The sequence below is a fragment of the Schistocerca nitens genome, chromosome 5 (assembly GCF_023898315.1).
Source record: "Schistocerca nitens isolate TAMUIC-IGC-003100 chromosome 5, iqSchNite1.1, whole genome shotgun sequence".
Classification (NCBI taxonomy): Eukaryota; Metazoa; Arthropoda; class Insecta; order Orthoptera; family Acrididae; genus Schistocerca; species Schistocerca nitens.
Window position 1 is genome coordinate 245,205,021 of NC_064618.1, and position 19,611 is coordinate 245,224,631.

A 19,611-nucleotide genomic window follows, 5' to 3' on the forward strand; every position below is an offset into this window, starting at 1 on the left:
AATCATATTATGTAGAGCATAACAATCAATTAAAGTATGTTCACAAATATGATGAAGTTCAAAAGTCAAAGAATAAATAGCTTTTTCAAAGAGTAAATATGTTTTCCTAACTCATGTAATATTCTTCATATGGAAGTAAAAAAATTAGGGAATTGTCATTACATGACAAATTTGAAGCCGACGTCTGCCATCTTATCGAGTCCACAACATTAGGTTCACCGGATTTATACCTCCATGGTTCACCATGGTGATACTTGCCCGTGACATTACTCTGACGTACCCATGCCCATTTCCAACTTTTGGGGATCTCTGTCAACTTTTGTGATTGTATACCAAGTAGCATCTGATTCTTTGATTGTGTGGAGGAAGTTGTTGATCCATCAAAACTGCCAGTGTAATCTAAAAGTTTAAAGGAATCACATTTTATTCATAAGTGGAGTCATTCAAGCAATATTTTTCTTTGTATGCATGAATTGTGGTTGTGCTCTTTACTTTTATTCTTTCCTGTGCTTTTCATTGCCTTCCAAACTGCAAATACTCCAACACTGTATCCACATCTCATCCCCACGTAACACATGGCTATGTGACTGCACTGACAGCAAAGTGAAATTTGAAACTAAACTAAAAACGAATCTCTTTGGCAGCTCCTTGTATTCCACGGAAGACTATCTATTACTGTAATGCGTAAATGGTGATGGGCAGGAATTAGTGATGAACATCTGTCTGTCTTTAACTTAAAAAACTAATAAGTGATCAGCATAGGAACATATGAACAAAAAGTGATGTTAATATAATATAAATGACCCCACTCTACATCATTTCAATCTATTGTGCAAATGATACATGGAACATGAAACTAACTAACTATCCATATATAACAAAGTATGAAATAGTCGTACATTCTTTGAAAACCTCAAAATGAAATTCAAAAGTAAAATGAAGCAGATGATCAAAATAGGCGTACATTGCAATTGTGATATGTTTGGTTATTTATGAAAAATTGACAGTCACTGGCTAGAAATATTCCAGGAAAAGAAGCAAATAGGCTCCTGTTGGAAAGGAAGGTGTCTACAGTATGTTACACGGGTCTAAGTCTTCCTTAATTACAGTTATAATACTGCACAATGCTAGAATATGTATAAAAAATTATATCTTTTTTTACCAAGTAAACTGCAATTATAGGCCACACATTGAATGGCGCATCATAGCTAAAATTTCAGAGTAAGAAGATACCTAAACTACAGTAAAACTAATGCACTGACTGTTATAAGAACTCTATTCTCCATGGAGATGTACCTTTATGCAATACTGTTTCTTTGAAATTTCAATAATTGTTCACTTTATTGACATGCATAAGATATGATAGCATGCCTTTCTTCTTTCCTCATTGCATGCATTTATGGGCTAGCAAAGAACTTGTAGATAAGTTTTTTGCACACATGAACATTAAAAATACTGTGCATATAAGTTGAAAGCTGAAAATGTAATGAACAAAAACAGTACCAGTTAGCAAACAAACATTGTTTTTAGAGTAGCTTCATTTGCTATTGATACATATATGGTAAAATTGGAATTAATGGGTTTACAAAAGCACGCTTTTCATATCACTTCTTTCCCTTCCTGGTTTTCAACATAATTCAATGAAAAACAAGTCACATTAATGACTCCAATCGTGTAACATTATTAGAGCAATACACTTTCAAGAACAAAAAAATTCTGAAATTCCCTTCCTGGCACTTCAGAAGCATTGTAATTTTTAGTATTTAAAACGGTTCTTGTGTGCAAATGACAGAAATAATGAACAAGAAGAATCGTAAACAGTAGTTGGCTAATTTTTTGGGCCATTTAAGATGGTGGCAGGCTCTGCCCACCATGGTTCCAAAATAACATATAGTGAAAGCTTATAGCACATCTCCTTTTTTACCTCCATGATTCATTAAATCAATGAATGTCTTGTACTAAACAGTTTATGAAGTAGCCTGCATTCTTCTTCAGCATTCAGGCCATCTCCATACCAAATTCAATCAAAATCGGTTCATTGGTTTAGATGTGAAAAGGTAACAGACAAACACACTTTTGCCTTGTGATATCTTTTTTCAGGTAGGCACAATAGTTTTAGATAAAACTTTAGATCATGATACCTATTTTTTTCCATGATCCAATTTTGATGAAGTAAAGCCTATATGTTGCCCCAAGCTATGCTCAAGTTATGCGTGAAAACCCCACGAAAATGTTTCTACTACTGTAGGAGATTAGCGCATTCAGAGGAACATGACAGTTTTAAAGTTTTAGAATTTGCATAAATTGTCATTAGGCCTAATGGAAAATACAGGATTGACAATATTTTTGTATAAATTGTCATTTTTATTTTGAGGCTCAGGCTTTGAAGTATTGCTCGAGTTTTCACAGCTGAATTTTTCAACTGTGATTGTGATTGTGATTGTGGTTTGTTGGCCAATTCTACTCTTATCATTTGAGTGTGCCACTCATATTTACAAATGCCAAGTATGCCGATATGGTATTTCTATATGGGTTTTGGAATGAAAATGGTGGTACTGCTTGTAGAGAATACAGTACATAATTTCTTAATTGCAGAGTACCAGATAGAACAGTGCTTACCCATATATTCAGCAAACTGTGTAAAATTGTTGCAGTGCCCAATAGTCATAGCTCATCTGAATGTGCAAATAAAGCGAATGTGGATGAAGTAAAATACATTATTCAGTTGGTGAAGCATAGTCCTTCAACAAACACATGCAGAGTTTCTAAACATACTGTTCCATACACAAAAATATGGTTGACATTACATATGTACAGCCTGTATCATTCTCATTTACAGTGAATTCAATACCTTTGACAAAGAGATGAAGATAGATACTTTGAATTGTCATTGGCTAATTGTATATTGCTGACTAATCTCATTAATACTGATGAAAACCCCAGACCTTTCAGTAGACATACTTTCAAGAAAGTTCCTTGTTAGATGTGTGGTGTGGTGTGGTAGACAATCAGTTGATTGGGCCTGTTGTGTTCCCGTATTGCCTTGCAGGCCCCATTATCTAAACTACCTTGAAATCAAGCTCCTAGTATTATTTGAAGAGGTTGTTTTGGCTACAAGGGTAGACGTGGTCTTCCAGCATGATGGAGCCATTTTAAATGCTACTTCCTTATTTTCTTCTAACCATCACAATATCGACAGTTAATAAATTTCTTACTTAAGTTGAAAATGTCATTACAATTACTTCTATCATTCTCAGACAATTTTATGAGAGACTTCTTGCTACAAATTATTTATTATTTTCATCTAAAATTGCTAGCTTTACATTCTTTTACAAATTTGACTTCAATAATACAAACAGGGTGACATATATATTCCTTTTTTTTGATAAAATTTCTTTCTTATCTTGAGATTTGTCGAACATCAACTTATATTCAGCAATTATTCATTAAACACAATCATAAATAATTTGGTTTTTTATTGGTTGCCTCATTTTTATAGGAGAAATTAAGATTTTACATTCTTTCGAAAACTGAATTACTTGGAATTTACATATTTTTATCAGACATTATTAGTTTCACCAATTACAGATTTTAACCTCATAGTGAAACAAAACTATCAAATTAGTAACAAAAAGTGTTAATTTTCTACTCAGAATCATGTACTTATGCCAAAACTTTGAAATGTCAAGTTACTTGTTCAAAAAAATATGGATGTATTGATTCGTCCTTAAACATTTAGATAAAGTGGAACCCTATAAGTTGTTTAAGGTGGTTACAGTTCATACTGCAAAATCATTGTCAGGTGCTATACCATCTAAACATAGCATTCCCTGGATTGGTTGGTAGTAATGGTCAAGCCTTATAGCTACAGAGGTCCCCACCCCCCTGCCCTTTGGATTTTTACCTATTGGGATGTTTGAAAGGTGAAGTCCACAAGAGATGAATAGATCTTTCAGATGTGAGTAGTGCTACCCTCCTAAAAGAACACCAGTATGATCCCTCAAGATCTATACAGGACGTTGTACAGAGAATTTGAAAGTTCATTGAAGTCTAGAGTTGGACTTTATGTACTGAATCATTTCCCTTTTAACACATTCTATGAGTATTTGCCTGTATTACGCTCTAATACTTGCATCTCTTTACTGATAACAACTGGACACATACACAGTCGTCAAATTAATGTTGCCTCCAGCTATGTTCAGTGCCAATGTGCCGTAACCACTCATAGGTGGCAGGTGGTAGCACTAACAGTAGAGGGTATATAAAGCATGTTGAGGGGATATGGAAAACAATGTAGTCATCATAATGCGAAAATAGGGTGATTATCTGATGTCCAAAAGGGCATGATCATTGGATTTCAGGCCAAGGGTGGAAGCATTTCTGAAATGGCTAAGTTTGTAAACTATCCCGTGTGCCACTATGGTTGAAATACACTGTGCATGGCAAAATGTCACAATCTGAAACTGGCAGGAAGACAACTGTGGTGCACCTCGGTGCATGGATGAAAGGGTTGAGTGACGGCTGCGGAGATGTGAACTGTTGAGCAACTGAAAACCCATATGAACCAAGGGGCTACCTACACTGTCTCCTTAATGACTGTTCACCAAACAAAGGACAGTATGAATGTTGATTGATGGAATGAAGAGGGGCTTTGGGAAGAGTGCTGGTGGGTGTGGAACAGAGATTAGAAAAGACTGAAACTAGTAGGGGTGAAGAAAGTTCTACAAGAATATTTTTTGTTTTTCTCTTGTGTATGCAGTTATCAGAATAATTCCCGTTTCTGAATTCAGAGAATATGGTATAAGAGGTGGTTTTTGTGTGTATGGGGAGCGCAAGGGGCAGAATTCAGATGGCACAAATTGTGAAACAGCCATTGTAGCTGAGCATGTTGAGATCAGCACTGTGTTCTGCCACTGAGCAGTCAACTCTGTTTTTGGCCAAAGTTTTACAGTGGCCATACATTCAGGGGGACAGTTGGTTGTTTGTCATGCTCACATAAGAAGCTGTGCAAAAGTTGACAGTTGCGTTGTTATATGTTTTTACTACTTTTACAAGTGACTCTGCCTCTGATGTGCTGTGGTGTATCTGTAATGGGACTGGACTAGAATGTGGTGGATTGTTTCATAGGACAGATTGCACTTCTTCCACAAGGATGTGACCTAGGTAGCAAGGGGATTACATGTGACATAAAGACATACCAAGATACTTTGTAGATTGGGGGAGCAGTGGAATATCACTTTGGGAGAGGTGAAAAGTATTTTGGGTAGTATGTTCCTCATTTACAGGCATAATGATAGGTATTCATAGCCCTAGTAAAGAATGTAGTGGAGTTATTCTGGTATTGGGTAATGAGAGGGATCAATCTTTGCAGATGTTTTGTTGTTGTTGTTAGTTGTTGTAGGATTAGGGACATGTGAGGATATAGTACAGGAAATATGTTTACATGCTAGGTCGGAAAGGTAGTGTCTATCTGTGAAGGCCTTAGTAAAACATACACATTACTGGGAGAAGGAATATTCATCACTGCAGATATGTTGTTGATGGGTGACTACTGTAAACCGATGACAGGTATCAAAATGCATGTTTTGTTGATGCTGGGTGACTGATATGGGCAGAGGTTAGTATGGGGCAGTCGGAGAGATGGAGGTCACTGTCCAGGAAGGTGGCACTCTGGAATGAAGACCAGGTGTGGCAAATGGGAAAGGAAGTGTTGAAGCTGTGGAGGAATGAGGACATTGTCTTTGGCCTGGACTCACATCATCAAGATATCATCAGTGAACATGAACCAGACAAGGTATTTAGAATCTTGGATGAATGGACCATAAACAGGTTAAAATATGAGGCTTGCCATGTAGGCTCCCATTGCCATTGCATGGATGTAGTTGTATATGTTCCCATCAATGGGGAAGTAATTATGGGTGACGAAATAGTTGGTCAGGTGTATAAGGAGCAAGTGGCACATCTGGAGTCAGAAGATATTGAGAGAGGTAGTGTATGATGGTAGCAAGCCAATGAGTGTGGGAGATTTTGCTGTTTAGGAAGATGACTTAATAGCTGTAAACATGAATCCAAGTGGTAGACGTATGGGGGTGATTGAAAGGTACCTACCAAAACAATGGTTTGTGCCCTTAAAAGGGGAAGCTAGGCTGCATGTGGCAGGTTGAAGGTGTTCATCGAGAACTGAGATTCTCCTATAGGAGCATTTAATCATCTACAAAGGGACATCCAGGGCGGTGAGATTTATAGCTTTTAGAGATAGCATTAGAAGGTGGTTGTGTGGGAGGTAGTTGGGGTGAGGAGGGAGATGGATTTGGTGAAAGGGTTATGGAGAGGCACAGGAATTTGAGTAGGAAGAGGTTTTGCTCACTTCTAGGGTGAAATCACTATGGGCAAGGATTGTAGGTGAAAGAGTCAGACAGCTGGCAGATATGTTCTGTCAGGTATTCCATGGCCCACCCAATCTATGAAACATTTTGGTCCATCCTTATCCCATACCTACTCCAAACTCCTTGCTCATGGGCCATATGCCCGTGGAATAGGCAGATCCAAAAGCGTGTCCTATTGTAGTCCTCTTACAGGCATATCCTACCCTATCAGAAGCAGGACAACTTGTAAAAGCAGTCTTGTTGTATACCAGCTGTGCCCCTTTTGCGTTCTTGCATGGTGGCAATGGCACAGGAAGTAAACAGTGGTTCCCAGTGACATCTGCAATGGTTTATTGCACAACCTTAACAACAACACAACATACAGTATTAGAATATGGAAAGCTCTTCCAGGTACCGGATTGCACCCAGCACGGTCCAATGGCGTGGATGCAGTTGGTGCCCAGTGATACTACAAGGGTCACTCCAAAAGAAATGCACACTATTTTTGTAAAAATACAGTTTTCATTCTGCATGTGTGAAAGTTTTACAGTGTGTAGATACATCCTTTCTGCTTGTTTTCAAACTTTGTTCAACCTGTTCCCGTGAGTGGCGCCGTCACAGCATGTCTTCAAGATGGCTGCTACCCTTGACGTTCGTCAGAAGCAATGTGCTGTCATAGAATTCCTGTGCTGTGAAAACAAGACAGTGGGAAACAACCACAAGAGGTTGAATAAGGTGTATGGAGATGCTGCTGTTGATCGCAGTACAGTTAGTTGGTGGGTAAGCAGGTTATATGATGAAAGAGGGCACAACAATATTGAAGATTGTCCTCGCAGCAGCAAGCCTCTTACTGCACACACTCTAGACAATGTGCAGACAGTTAACGAATTGGTGACTACTGAGAGACACATCACAGTGAACAAATTGTCACGCTACGTTGGGATAGGGGAAGGAAGTGTTTGCAGAATACTGAAAGTGTTGGCGTTAAAAAAGGTTTGTGCCAGGTGGGTTCCCAGGATGTTGACAGAGGCTCACAAAGTAACAAGAAAAATGGTATGCAACGAACTTTTTGAACAGTACGAGAATGGTGGAGATGAATTTCTTGGAAGAATTGTGACAGGTGATGAAACATGGCTCCATCATTTTTCACCAGAGACAAAGAGGCAATCAGTGGAGTGGCATCATGCAAATTCACCCAAGAAACCACACCTTCTGCTGGAAAAGTTATGGCTACGGTGTTTTTTGATTCCGAAGGACTCTTGCTTGTGGACGTCATGCCAAGTGGAACCACCATAAATTCTGATGCATATGTGATGACACTGAAGAAACTTCAAGCTCGACTGAGTCATGTTCGACCATGTGGGCAAAAGCAGGATGTTTTGCTGTTGCACGACAATGCACGGCCACATGTCAGTCAAAAAACCATGGAAGCGATCACAAAACTCGGATGGGCAACACTGAAACACCCGTCTTACAGTCCTGACCTGGCTCCACGTGACTATCATCTCTTTGGGAAACTGAAAGACTCTCTTCATGGTACAAGGTTTGAAGATGATGACTCCCTTGTGCACGCTGCCCAACAGTTGCTCCAACAGGTTGGTCCAGAATTTTACCATTCGGGTATATAAGTGCTGGTTCCAGGATGGCGTAATGCAGTTGAGAGGGATGGAAATTATGTAAAGAAATGAAAATATTGTTCCTAAAGGATGTATCTACACACTGTAAAACTTTCAGACATGTAGAATAAAAGATGGATTTAAAAAAGATAGTGTGCATTTCTTTTGGAGTGACCATCGTATGGCAGGGCACAGCTGTGGGTCCAGCAATTGACACTGCGGAATACAGTGCGGCTGGCTTTCGGTGATTGTGTGGCTGGCACCTGGTGAGACTGGCAGCATCAATAACCTGATGAGTTGGTGACAGCAGCTGCTTGGAGGCAGCATTTGACCAGTGGTGACTACCTGAGACGCGTTGATACTGGCAGGCCGATAAGGGCGACTTTGCTCTGTGTGACGGGGGTGTTTGCAGACGTTAGTGGCAGCTCAGCTGGGACATGATTTTTGACCAGTAGGGCCTTCCAGAACATGACAATGCCTACAGACTGTGAAGTGCTATGTTGTAGAGACCATGAGTCAGTGATCATGTCAGAGCTGATGGGAGTTGGCACTCAATGGCAGCCCCCAGAGATGTGCCAATACTGTTAAGCTGGTGAGATGGACAATAAAACTCTGATTGGTGGGCCGCCAGGGTGGCCAGCTAATTGTCCAGAGCAGGAAAACTATCAGCCTGCTGGCAACTGCATCATGGTTCATAAAAGCAGGTAGACAGATTTACAGATTTGCATGTAATCAAGTGACTGTGATTGCAGCAACACTATGGTCGGTGTGTGTGCAGATATGTGCAGTCACATGACCACAGATGAAGAAAATAGTTCTGAAATGGCAGCACTACTATTGGTGGTGCACGTACAGCATAGTGGGAAGATAGTGCCTGTGCCTGTGGCCTAGCCACTAGACAACCCCTGAACGCTGTTGTAATGTCGGTGGTTTTAGTTGTCTGCTTAGGGGTCGACTACAGTAGCCTCTTTTCTCCTCTGATCCACTCCTCCTGACATCTCACTCCGTTTGAGTTGTAGCACTGGGACAATGTAGCCGTGTGCGTGCATTTGTGTGTGTGTGTGTGTGTGTGTGTGTGTGTGTGTGTGTGTGTGTGTGTGTGTGTGTGTGTGGATTGTATTAGTTAGTTCTGGAAAAGGACATTGGCCGAGAGCTCAGTGATCTTTTCACTCTTCTTAATTTGACTGTCTACCACATTTTACCTTAACTGTAAGGTGAGTGGCTATCTTTACTCCTCCCATTATTTGTATTCCACCCAAGTGTTTCTGTTTCCTTATAAGTGTTGATTCACATATCTGAAGTTTATGTGCGGTTGGTGAACATCAACCCATTTTGTCCAGTTTTATCATCTAATGATGTGTACTTTGTCTAAGAAGTTTCCAGAAAGTTTCATTGCCATAAGGTAACATACTGAAAATTGAAGCTCTGAGATTGTTTTCTAGTGTTAGAATCCATACTGTAGCATTTATGGCCAAAGAAACTTTTAAACGCTGTGAGTCAGTTTGCGAGCAATCACTAGATTATAGGTGGGATTTAATGTGCACTCTTTGATAAATAAAGAGTAACTATTCATTTTCTACACGTCAGCCATGTTTACAGCCAGACTCTGGATTTATTTTCAGACAAAATCTGGTTATTATGATAAATGTATGGAGGAACCTCTTCTTAAAGTGATGTTGGACTCAGATATCCTGCTTCTCCTTCGCTTCTCCTTAGATGACAACACAGAAACTATGGTCACAGCATCATTGCTGGCACTGAGGAATTTGTTGTGGAATTTTCCTGATGAGGTAAGTAAAGAGGAAGTATTATGGCTTCTATATTGTAGGATATTCTATTACAAGTGTACACAATAGGATGAAAAATTCCTGTTAGTGCTGGTATAAACAGTTAAAAGTAGAAAATACTAAGCCCAGTTGTTGTAACTCATATGTTCCCTCCTCAGAGAGGAAAAGGAGTTCGGTTGAGAAACGTTAGCAGGTCATTCGTATCCCAGGTTTAGAGGGATTCGCCTGCTGTGTGTATGAAGGGTCTCATTTCCACTGATGTAGGCCTTCTTATGTACAGCAATATATATAAAGAACATTTTCAATGCAATGTACTAAATCTTTGTCATAAATCAAACTCGAAAAAGATGTTGGAGAGGCAGTATGGGAGTAATAGAGAAAGAGAGAGAGGGAATTATGGGGAAGGAGGCGAGAAGCACTAATAGGAAATGTAATATTAAGAAAATTTTCTTCCATCTGCTTGGAAAGTTATTTCCTTGGCAGAGGAGAATGTTGCACCTATTGAATCAGTTTGGAACATTAGGATTTGGAATCCATTCAAGGAAAACCACGTAAACTGGAGCTAATCTATGATCTAATCTCCATTGCCAATTCCCCACTTGGCAAGTGTGCTGTAATTAGCTCAAATTTTATCAGTTGTCAAGTGTTCTCATTTTTCAAACAGCAATGGGAATAGTAGAGATAGCACAAATAATGTAGCTGACATTTACACTTAGTAGAATTTATATGAAACATGAGACTGCACAATTGTAAAACTGTGGAGTTTGATTATCGGCAGTAGTGTAGCAGCTGTGATCTTGATAAAAGTGGCTGTAGGCAGAACCTGTTAACAAAGTGTAACAGTGTATTATGTCCGCCTATGCAATATCAAAAATACATTAATGAAGATGTTTTTGCAATGACCCAGTTACAGATGTGGTTGTGTCTGTATTCTTAAGATTTCCACAAGAAGGATATGCTCTGCGAAACTTCCTGGCAGATTAAAACTGTGTGCCGGACCGAGACTCAAACTCGGGAACTTTGCCTTTCGCGGGCAAGTGCTCTTCCAACTGAGCTACCCAAGCACGACTCACGCCCTGTCCTCACAGCTTTCGCAGGTTCGCAGGAGAGCTTCTGTAAAGTTTGGAAGGTAGGAGACAAGGTACTGGCAGAAGTAAAGTTGTGAGGACGGGGCGTGAGTCGTGCTTGGGTAGCTCAGTTGGTAGAGCACTTGCCTGCGAAAGGCTAAGGTCCCAAGTTCGAGTCTCGGTCCGGCACACAGTTTTAATCTGCCAGGAACTTTCATATCAGCGCACACTCCACTGCAGAGTGAAAATCTCATAGGGATATTCTCTGCCTAGTTTAAAGTTGTGAATCACCCTGTATTCAACTATGTATTTTGGTTGCCAGTGTACATGTACATACAAGACTGATAATACTAGCCACTTTGTCTGCCTCTTAATATTCCTAAACTGATTGAGACAAAAGCTAGGATGGTTCCTATGAACAGGCCAATTGCCTTCTTCATCGTGGCATTAGTGACAAGTAGTCCATCTCTAATGGCCTCTTCACTGACTGGAAGTGAATCCCTAATCTTTTATTTATCAGTACCTATTCAAAGAGGATATCATTGATAAAAGTTAACAACAATTAATGAAATTTGTCTATTTATAAAATTTTGTGGTGGCTGTATTTCTCTCCTTCATTGTATTATAATTACTTTTCTTTTTTGATGTGAACATAACTGGTCTGTGTATGATATTATTAACTTCATAACTGAAGCCAAACCACAATTTTTGGCATAGAAAAAAAACATGTTCCTGTGCTATCTTGGATAGTGGGAGATAAGTTGTACGTTTCAATGTCAATTACAAATGGTTCTCATTATAAATGGGTGCCTGGACTCCCATACTACATGGCATTTCTCATGGGGAATAAGGAGAATTGATAGAAATCGGATCTCTTTAGGCTGGGACAGATTTTTTTTTACAGCAACTGTCAACCTTAGCTTAAAAACAGTTATATTCACCACGGGTAGGCAACTACAGTCATCACAAACTACTATTCCATTCCAACAAACTGATCTGCTTCTTTTAAAAACACAATAATTGCTACATTTTTCATTTTTGGATACTGTAAAACAACTATTTAACTTAACACCTTTACCATTTGTTAAAAACATAAGAACTTTATTTCATAATATTTTACAAGTATATTGTTGTAGACATAACACAAGGATTATCTTACATTTAATGTGAAACTTGAGTAGATGTTCTGTTCACAATTTCTTTAATATTTGTGGTCTAACTTGTTACACTTAGCCAAATACAGGAGTCTAGATGTTCATTAGTTAGCTTTATTCACATCTCATTTTTAGTAAAATTCATATTTGAAAATAATGATTCACAAAGTAAGTAGAAGCAAAGAAGGCCTTTAACATAAGTGGTACATTAACTACTTCAGATTATTTCTCCTGAGGAGCTAGAGGCGAGCAGTTTTGTGTTTCGCAACACTTTCAAGATACATAAAATTTTTAAATATATTATTTTGAGTTCAACAGCTGCCATATCTGTCTCAGAAACATTTTAAATGGAAGAAGATTATTCAGTAGATCAAGGTTAGCTCAGGGGAGAGATACAAACTGGGTTACCACTGAAATCTTTTTCAAATCTGAAAACCAGTCATTAAAAATCATCCTTCAAATTATAGATCATTGCTGTGTGACAGTCACCATTATAATGTTTGTAACTTTGTTCTATTTGGGTTTTCAGAGTTGAAAAGTGTCTTAATCACCTCTGTAAAGGCAGCACTCCCTTAAACACAGCTTGTCAGTAAAAGAATTTACTTCAGGTATTGTATATGCAATATCTTTGTTATTACCTTGACATTTGAAATTTAGCTTATTAAGAAACAAGGCACTGGGAGTAGACAACTTTCCATTAGAACTGCTGATAGCCTTGGGAGAGCCAGCCCTGACAAAACTCTACCATCTGGTGAGCAAGATGTATGAGACAGGTGAAATACCCTCAGACTTCAAGAAGAATATAATAATTCCAATCCCAAAGAAAACAAGTGTTGACAGGTGTGAAAATTACCGAACTGTCAGTTTAATAAGTCACAGCTGCGAAATACTAACACGAATTCTTTACATATGAATGGAAAAACTGGTAGAAGCCGACCTTGGGGAATATCAGTTTGGATTCCGTGGAAATAATGGGACACAGGAGGCAATACTGACCCTACGAATTATCTTTGAACATAGATTAAGGAAACGCAATCCTATGCTTCTGGCATTTGTAGGCTTAGAGAAAGCTTTTGACATTGTTGACAGGAATACTCTCTTTCAAATTCTGAAGGTTGCAGGGCAAAATATATGAAGGCAAAACGTATTTACAATTTGTACAGAAACCAGATGGCAGTTGTAAGAGTCTGAAAGGGAAGCAGTGGTTGGGAATAGGATAGGGTTGTATCCTATCCCCGAAGTTATTCAATCTGTATATTGAGCAAGCAGTAAAGGAAACAAAAGAAAAATTTGGAGTAGGAATTAAAATCCATGGAGAAGAAATAAAAACTTTGAGGTTTGCCAATGACGTTGTAATTCTGTTGGAGACAGCAAAGGACCTGGAAGAGCAGTTGAATGGAATGTACAGTGTCTTGAAAAGATGATATAAGATGAACATCAACAAAAGCCAAATGAGGATAATGGAATGTAGCCAAAATAAATCAGTTGATGCTGAGGAAATTAGATTAGGAAATGAGACCCTTAAAGTAGTAAGCGAGTTTTGCTGTTTGGGAAGCAAAATAACTGATGACGGTCGGACAGAGGTTATAAAATGTAGAATGGCAATGTCAAGGAAAGCATTTCTGAAGAAGAGAAATTTGTTAACATCATGTGTAGATTTAAGTGTCAGGGAGTCTTTTCTGATACTATTTGCGTGGAGTGTAGCCATGTATGGAAGTGAAACTTGGACGATAGATGGTTTAGACAAGAAGAGAATAGAAGATTTTGAAATGTGGTGCTACAGAAGAATGCTGAAGATTAGGTGGGTAGATCACTTAACTAATAAGGAGGTACTGAACAGAATTAGGAAGAAGAGGAATTTGTGGCACAACTTGACTAGAAGAAGGGATCGGTTGGTAGGACATGTTCTGAGGCATCAAGGGATCACCAGCTTAGTATTGGAGGTCAGTGTGAGGGTAAAAATCGTAGAGGGAGACCTAGAGATGAAGACATTAAGCAGATTCAGATGGATGTAGGTTGCAGTAGTTACTTGGAGATGTTGCACAGAATAGAGTAGCGTGGAGAGCTGTATCAAACCAGTCTCTGGACTGAAGACCACAACAACAACAACAACAACAACAACAAGTTTTTCTGTTATGTTGATTAAGAAAGTAAAATTCTTAAATTGGAGACTATCCTCATCTAACAGATTATTCTTGTCTAGTTCTTGCTTAAACAGTTGGATAGTAGTAAAAGATTGTGGAAACTTTGAAGTACTTTTCCCTTATTGAGCCAACACACTTTAGTATGGAGAAGTAAATTTTCATATTTCACAGTTCCAGTTTATCTGCTAAACCTTTAAAAAGTCTTCTTTGAAGGGAGAGACCTAATTTTGTTGACCATCTTCGCTACAGTTTTTGTGGTTTCAGTCAGAGCTCGCAAAATTATTTTAAATGTTATGTAATTCTGCGATAGGAAAAATAGTGGAATGCACTCTTCCATCCCCTTAAGACAGTTATGTGAAAGAGTGGCAGTGGATATGAGGATTTATTCTGATAAATCATGGTACGAAGAGGTCAATTTCAAACATATTTCTTACAACTTCTGGGCAGATTGAAACTGTGTGCCAGACTGACATGCAGACCCAGAACCTTTGCCATTCATGGAAAAATACACTGCCAACATAGTTATCCAGACACAATGGTTCTACACTGGACTCGCATTCGGGAGGACGACGGTTCAATCCCGCGTCCGGCCATCCTGATTTAGGTTTTCCGTGATTTCCCTAAATCAGTCCAGGCAAATGCCGGGATGGTTCCTCTGAAAGGGCACGGCCGACTTCCTTCCCCATCCTTCCCTAATCCGATGAGACCGATGACCACGCAGTCTGGTCTCCTTCCCCAAACCAACCAACCAACCAACCACAATGGTTCTGGTTTATTCAGGACCTTTTTTTTTTTACATTTGACAATCCTGCTGGAACCCAATAGGTTATGTGTGACTTGCTTTTAAATGTAAACTTGCAAGAACACATAATGGTTGGCCAGTACCTACCTTCTTGTGATTTTCCACATACGGCTGATAGACACACATAAAAATAGAAAACTCTATTACTTAGCTTTTGGAACTGTGAGCTTCTTCCTCAGGGAGTAAAGAGGGATAGATTGGGAAGGAGAGGAAGGTCACTCACACCCTAGGACAGGGGCAGGCAGGAATCCTGCAAGTGTACGGTGCACCTGCACGTGTGCAGTTAACAGGTGTTGTGCGTGCACACAGGGGCAAGCTGGCCACCCGCTTTTTTCCCCTCCCCACCATACCTCTCCGCTCCTTCCTCTGTAATGCTTTTTGTTTCCTAGCATGCTTTATTGAATGAAGGAATAAGGTTAGTAGGAGTGGATGAAAGAAATCATGGTTTGAAAGAGTACCTATTACCTACAATATGTTTTATTTAATTATCACAGGTTGAGTTTACAGTACATTTAATGTCTGGAACAATATTTCTACATACAGACAAACGCAAAGAGTTACATAAATTTTCATCACTGATGTTTGCTCTTAACGGAAACTTATTAATTTTCACAAAAGAAAAAAATCTGTCACAAACGTATGTCGAGCCAAACATTGACATTATCGTCGCGGCTTCACGATGGTGACAAGGAAACTCTTGCTGCGGAAAGTCGTTTGCCAAAAGGAGCTTGTCTCTCAGATGAGAATTACACTGTAGATCTATTAATTCCATTTGAGCTGAATATCATCAACAGAAACAACTTTGAACATGGCTGACGTTTGCAGCAACCGTATACACAAATTTGAAAAATATGTAAAAACCAGCCAACCGGTTGCATAGGATTTCTATATACCTTGACCAGGTTTCATCACCTTTAAGGGCGACTTCATCAGAAGGTAAGGTAATTACCTAAAATGAATATGCCAGATTCAATATCTTATCTAATAAAAGTTTACATAATGTAAACGAGTGTAAAACAAATAGTACTTACATGAAGAACATATCGTCAAAGATGTACAGTGACTTAAGAGCTGAGTTGCTCAAGTCATACATTAAAATAATCTACAGAACCAGAAAATGGTCTCGACAACCATTCAAAAGCTTGCGATAAATATGATACATCCTCAAATCGCCTGAGAAATTCCTCTTTTATTGCAGTAAGTACGGAAACATTCTTTGCAATTCTGTTCTCGCACAGTAGACAGAGTAGGGAAATGCCCTGCGTTCCCTGACGAGGGCTGTCGTTCCCACAGCTCAAGCTTACACCTTTTCAGCTATTTCACAAATTAGCTGATATTCTCCTTGCAAACTTGTGTTCAATGCATTCATGTGCACGGTAATTTCCATTAAAAATGCAGGGTTGGCAACCCACTCAATCTTCTAACTGGGGGTCGTACCTTCCTTTGTCCTTCATAAACTGATGTATTGGTACTTGGTAATCTTTTGAGTACAATACCACGGCTAAGCCAGCGGACTTCACTGTGATATGGTATGTCACCATACTCTTCCTCAATTTCAGCTAAATATGTGTGAAACTGTCTATGTGTAGGCCTGTGGGATCTCAAATAATTATCTGCCCGAATAACCACTTGCATGACGTCCCCCAATTTTGCTGCTTTTGCACAGAGTAGTTCTTGATGCAAAATGCAGTGGATGCTGTACAATGATTCTTCTGTGCGCTGTAGCTTTTCTCTTAGTAATCCAACAAATCCTATTTGTTCCCCTTGCATTGCAGGTGCTTCGTCTGTTGTCACTGACACCAAACGTTCCCAGTTTCAGCCAGCTGAATCGACAGCTTCTTCAACAGCTTTTAGGATGTCCACGCAGGTGGTCGTGCTTTTTAAAGATATATCTAAAAAATCCTCTGTTATGTGCAGAGCAGTATTCACGCCGCGGGCATAAATCACTAACTGCGCGGTGTCTGAAATATCTGTGGACTCATCAAGTGTGATGGAAAATGCAATAAAGTCCTGCACTGCATTCCTTAATTGACGGTAAACTTCACCTGCCATGGCACTTAGACGACGACTTACAGTTTGCTGAGAAAGAGTGGTGGCCGAACGGTTCTAGGCGCTTCAGTCTGGAACCGCGCGACCGCTACGGTCGCAGGTTCGAATCCTGCCTTGGGCATGGATGTGTGTGATGTCCTTAGGTTGGCTAGGTTTAAGCAGTTCTAAGTTCTAGGCGACTGATGACCTTAGATGTTAAGTCCCACAGTTCTCAGAGCCATTTGAACCATTTGAGAAAAAGTGATAGTTGGAAAGTGATTTGCATTCACTGGCCAAAGTAAATCAGGAGCATCATTGATGCACTCCTTTATAAACTCACCTTCAGCTAATGGTTTTTCAGCTCTCGCTATATTAAGCGCAATCTTATAACTTGCACGTACCGCTGGGCTATCATTGTTGGTGTCCTGAAATATTGAAAGCAGTGCTCCTTAAAATGTTAAATCAGTTAGATGGGAGATATGACGAAAGAAGGTCGCAGATCTCTCGTAACAATAGCAACTTACACCAGATTCATCTAGTATCGTCATATCACTCTTCTTAATTCCCCATCCGCTCAGAATCCGACAATAAATTGTACTCATCCTTGTGAAATTTATTATAATGGCGTACAATACTAAACTTCCGCTGACCAGCGAGAATACTGCCACATATTAAACATTTCAAATTTTCACGTTTTTGCACAAAGAAAAAATGATTCTCCCAGTCCTTTTTAAAAGATAGCAAATCTCCACTTCTCCGTTTCCTTGATTCACTCTGCATATTCCGGTTCTTGAAATACAACATTCACTACGTAGTGGTCGCTTCGCATCAACATCCGCAGTTTAGCCTGGTACTGCACTGCCGCAACCTGCCGGCTGTCGCCACTGCCCCGGTCGACGTTTGCACACGAGCAGCACACGTGCAGCGCTGTGCGCTCATGAGCCGCGAGCAACGTTTGCCCGCCGCTACCCTAGGATGAGAGGGAGACATGCTGTGAAGATGAAGATGAGGGGTGACGAAGATGAAGGGAGAGGCATCACAGAGAATAGGAGGTCAAAGATAGTGGGTTTAATGAGATTTTTTGTAATAATTTCAACTGTTCTTTTTATGTTTGCCTTCTCAAATTTTGTCTTAACTATTTTGGATGCTTGTAAATAACATGTTTTTGTGATGTTAATGTAGTTTTGAAGTATATCACGAGAGGGATATTTTTTGTTAAATTTGATGTTGCAGGTCAGTTTCATTAGCTTAAGTTTAGCATTTTTAAATCAGTACACTTTCTTGATTGCCTGGCTTGGCAAATATAACTTAATTTTGTCCAGTGTTGTCAATGTTATTGCTGTGATTGTATTACTTTCATTAAAAGAACACAGAATACCTTGTCACTGATGATGATTTTACTTTTTTGCATGATGCATTTCAAACCTTGGGGACTCAAGCACTGAAAGATTAACACCCAGAGCTTTAAATGCATTTTTCACTGAAATAAAAAGCACAACTAGTGACTGAATGTGATTTGCAGTAGTTTAAACTAATCCAGCTGAAATGGCTTTGTCAATAAATTAAAGATAATACTATAGTGCCAGTGAGAGTGTGTATTTTATATTGATTACTCTTGTGTACCTCTGAAATTAATAACTTAAAAAAAAACATATGTTTAAGTTAGCAGTTTCTTACCTCCTGATATCTTATTTAAGTTTTGCTTTTCCTGTTCAAAGGAGTATTATCAGGACATAAAAAACAGATATCATGTACATGAAGCACTATTACTCTGTTGAACTGATATAAATCCCCTTATGTCTTCATAGTTTTATGATACACTTTAAGAGAATAAGTTAAGTGTCTGATATACTTCTTCTTGTATCATGAAATTACATTTACTTCCAGGTTTGCCTTGATCGGATTCTAGGTTGTAAAAGAGCAATAGAGCAGCCTACAATTGAAGTTAAGATAGAAGTAAAGCCTGAGAAAAAGGAGGAATTAAAAGATGAAGAAAAAGAACTGAAAGATTATGAAATTGCTCGCGTTGATACAATAAAGGGTGCATTAAGAACTGACATTATTTTGAGATTAAGGTTTGTGAATGATTTGTAAAGAGGTATTAATTTTGTTCAACATTATGAGTTTCATGTACGCATTTACTCCTAAAGTTTGCTAATTGTTTTTAATGTTGCTGGTTTTCTATGATTACCTGTTTTTGCAGACCATAATTGTATGTAGGTATCCCTTATTTGTCCTAATCAGTGAGGTATGTAAGAAATACATACTTGAGTTTGGGCCTTATTATCACAGACAGTTTCCGAGCCTTCTCCTTTAACGGACTGAGCCCTCTGCTTGTTCCTTAGTTTACACAATTCCCACCAACATCTGACTTAAGAATCTTGTTTCCTTTATGTAGCCATAAAGTCCTTATCTATGTTTCAGGTTCAACAGTAACCCTTCATAACAGCTTGACTCCACTCAGTATTCCCTCATACTGGAATCTCACTTCTGTAGCTGTACCATTACTTTTGGTGCTTGGAATATGTGGTTCCAACAGCTCCCACCTCCAAATGCTAACTCAAAATTAGATAAGTTTACTAAGAATTAATTCCCCAAGTTTCTTGCTTTTCTTATCATCATTGACATAAATAAATATGCAACATAAA

The 19,611-nt window shown here is 39.0% G+C and overlaps 1 protein-coding gene across 3 annotated transcripts in view; it reads left to right on the forward strand.

Moving 5' to 3' along the window:
- The window catches only part of LOC126259660 (RNA polymerase II-associated protein 1), a 200,129-nt gene that overhangs the window by 89,500 nt on the left and 91,018 nt on the right, over positions 1 to 19,611 (forward strand). For all 3 annotated transcript variants that reach the window (XM_049956595.1, XM_049956596.1, XM_049956597.1), the window contains 2 exons: positions 9,604 to 9,771; positions 18,851 to 19,038. In XM_049956595.1, the coding sequence (XP_049812552.1) occupies positions 9,604 to 9,771; positions 18,851 to 19,038 (356 nt within the window). The remainder of the gene's footprint in view (positions 1 to 9,603; positions 9,772 to 18,850; positions 19,039 to 19,611) is intronic.